Raw genomic sequence first — 541 nt, 5'->3', positions numbered from 1 at the left:
GCACAGAGCAGCACCTGGTGCTGGGGGTGCACGGGCTGCCCAGGGGCCTTGGATGCACAGGGCGGGGGTCAGGGCTGCAGCGGGGTGCATGCAGACGCGTGGAGGGTGGGTCAGGTTTGCGGGGGTGCCGGGCACCCAGGGGGGCAGGGGAGCTTGCTGCCGGCTCTCCACGCGGCCCCGTCCCTCTGTAGGCCTCCCGCCCGCTGCCACCCTGGCGCTGCGCTCCATGGATGGCGTTTTCCTCTCGCCCAACGAGGATGAGTTCGTGGGCAGGATCGTGGAGGAGCTGGAGCACTTCATGCTGCAGGGGCAGCACCACAAGTAGGTGCCCGGCCACGGTCGCAAGTGGCCGGCTGCGGAGGGGTCTTTGCACGGGGTGACCCGCTCCCCGCTGCCATGTGCGGTCCCTGGGCGAGGGCACGTGCCGCTGCAGGAGCAATGGCACGTTGTGAACTCCTGTCTCCTGTTTTGCATCGGTTCTCCGGGGTGAAAACACCGGCTGGGCTTGAGCGGCAGCGTGTGGAGCCTGGCCGTGGGGGCT

The 541-nt window shown here is 69.3% G+C and overlaps 1 protein-coding gene across 1 annotated transcript in view; it reads left to right on the top strand.

Moving 5' to 3' along the window:
• The first annotated feature begins 226 nt into the window (after positions 1–226).
• R3HCC1 (R3H domain and coiled-coil containing 1) overlaps positions 227–541 on the top strand; it is a 7715-nt gene continuing 7400 nt past the window's right edge. Inside the window, exon 1 of the mRNA XM_010289619.1 lies at positions 227–321. Within this exon, the coding sequence (XP_010287921.1) occupies positions 227–321 (95 nt within the window). The remainder of the gene's footprint in view (positions 322–541) is intronic.

Source organism: Phaethon lepturus, unplaced genomic scaffold (assembly GCF_000687285.1).
Source record: "Phaethon lepturus isolate BGI_N335 unplaced genomic scaffold, ASM68728v1 scaffold28456, whole genome shotgun sequence".
In the NCBI taxonomy this organism is placed as follows: domain Eukaryota; kingdom Metazoa; phylum Chordata; class Aves; order Phaethontiformes; family Phaethontidae; genus Phaethon; species Phaethon lepturus.
The sequence above is the reverse complement of the archived record's forward strand: the minus strand, read 5'-3'. Positions and strand labels throughout refer to the sequence as shown.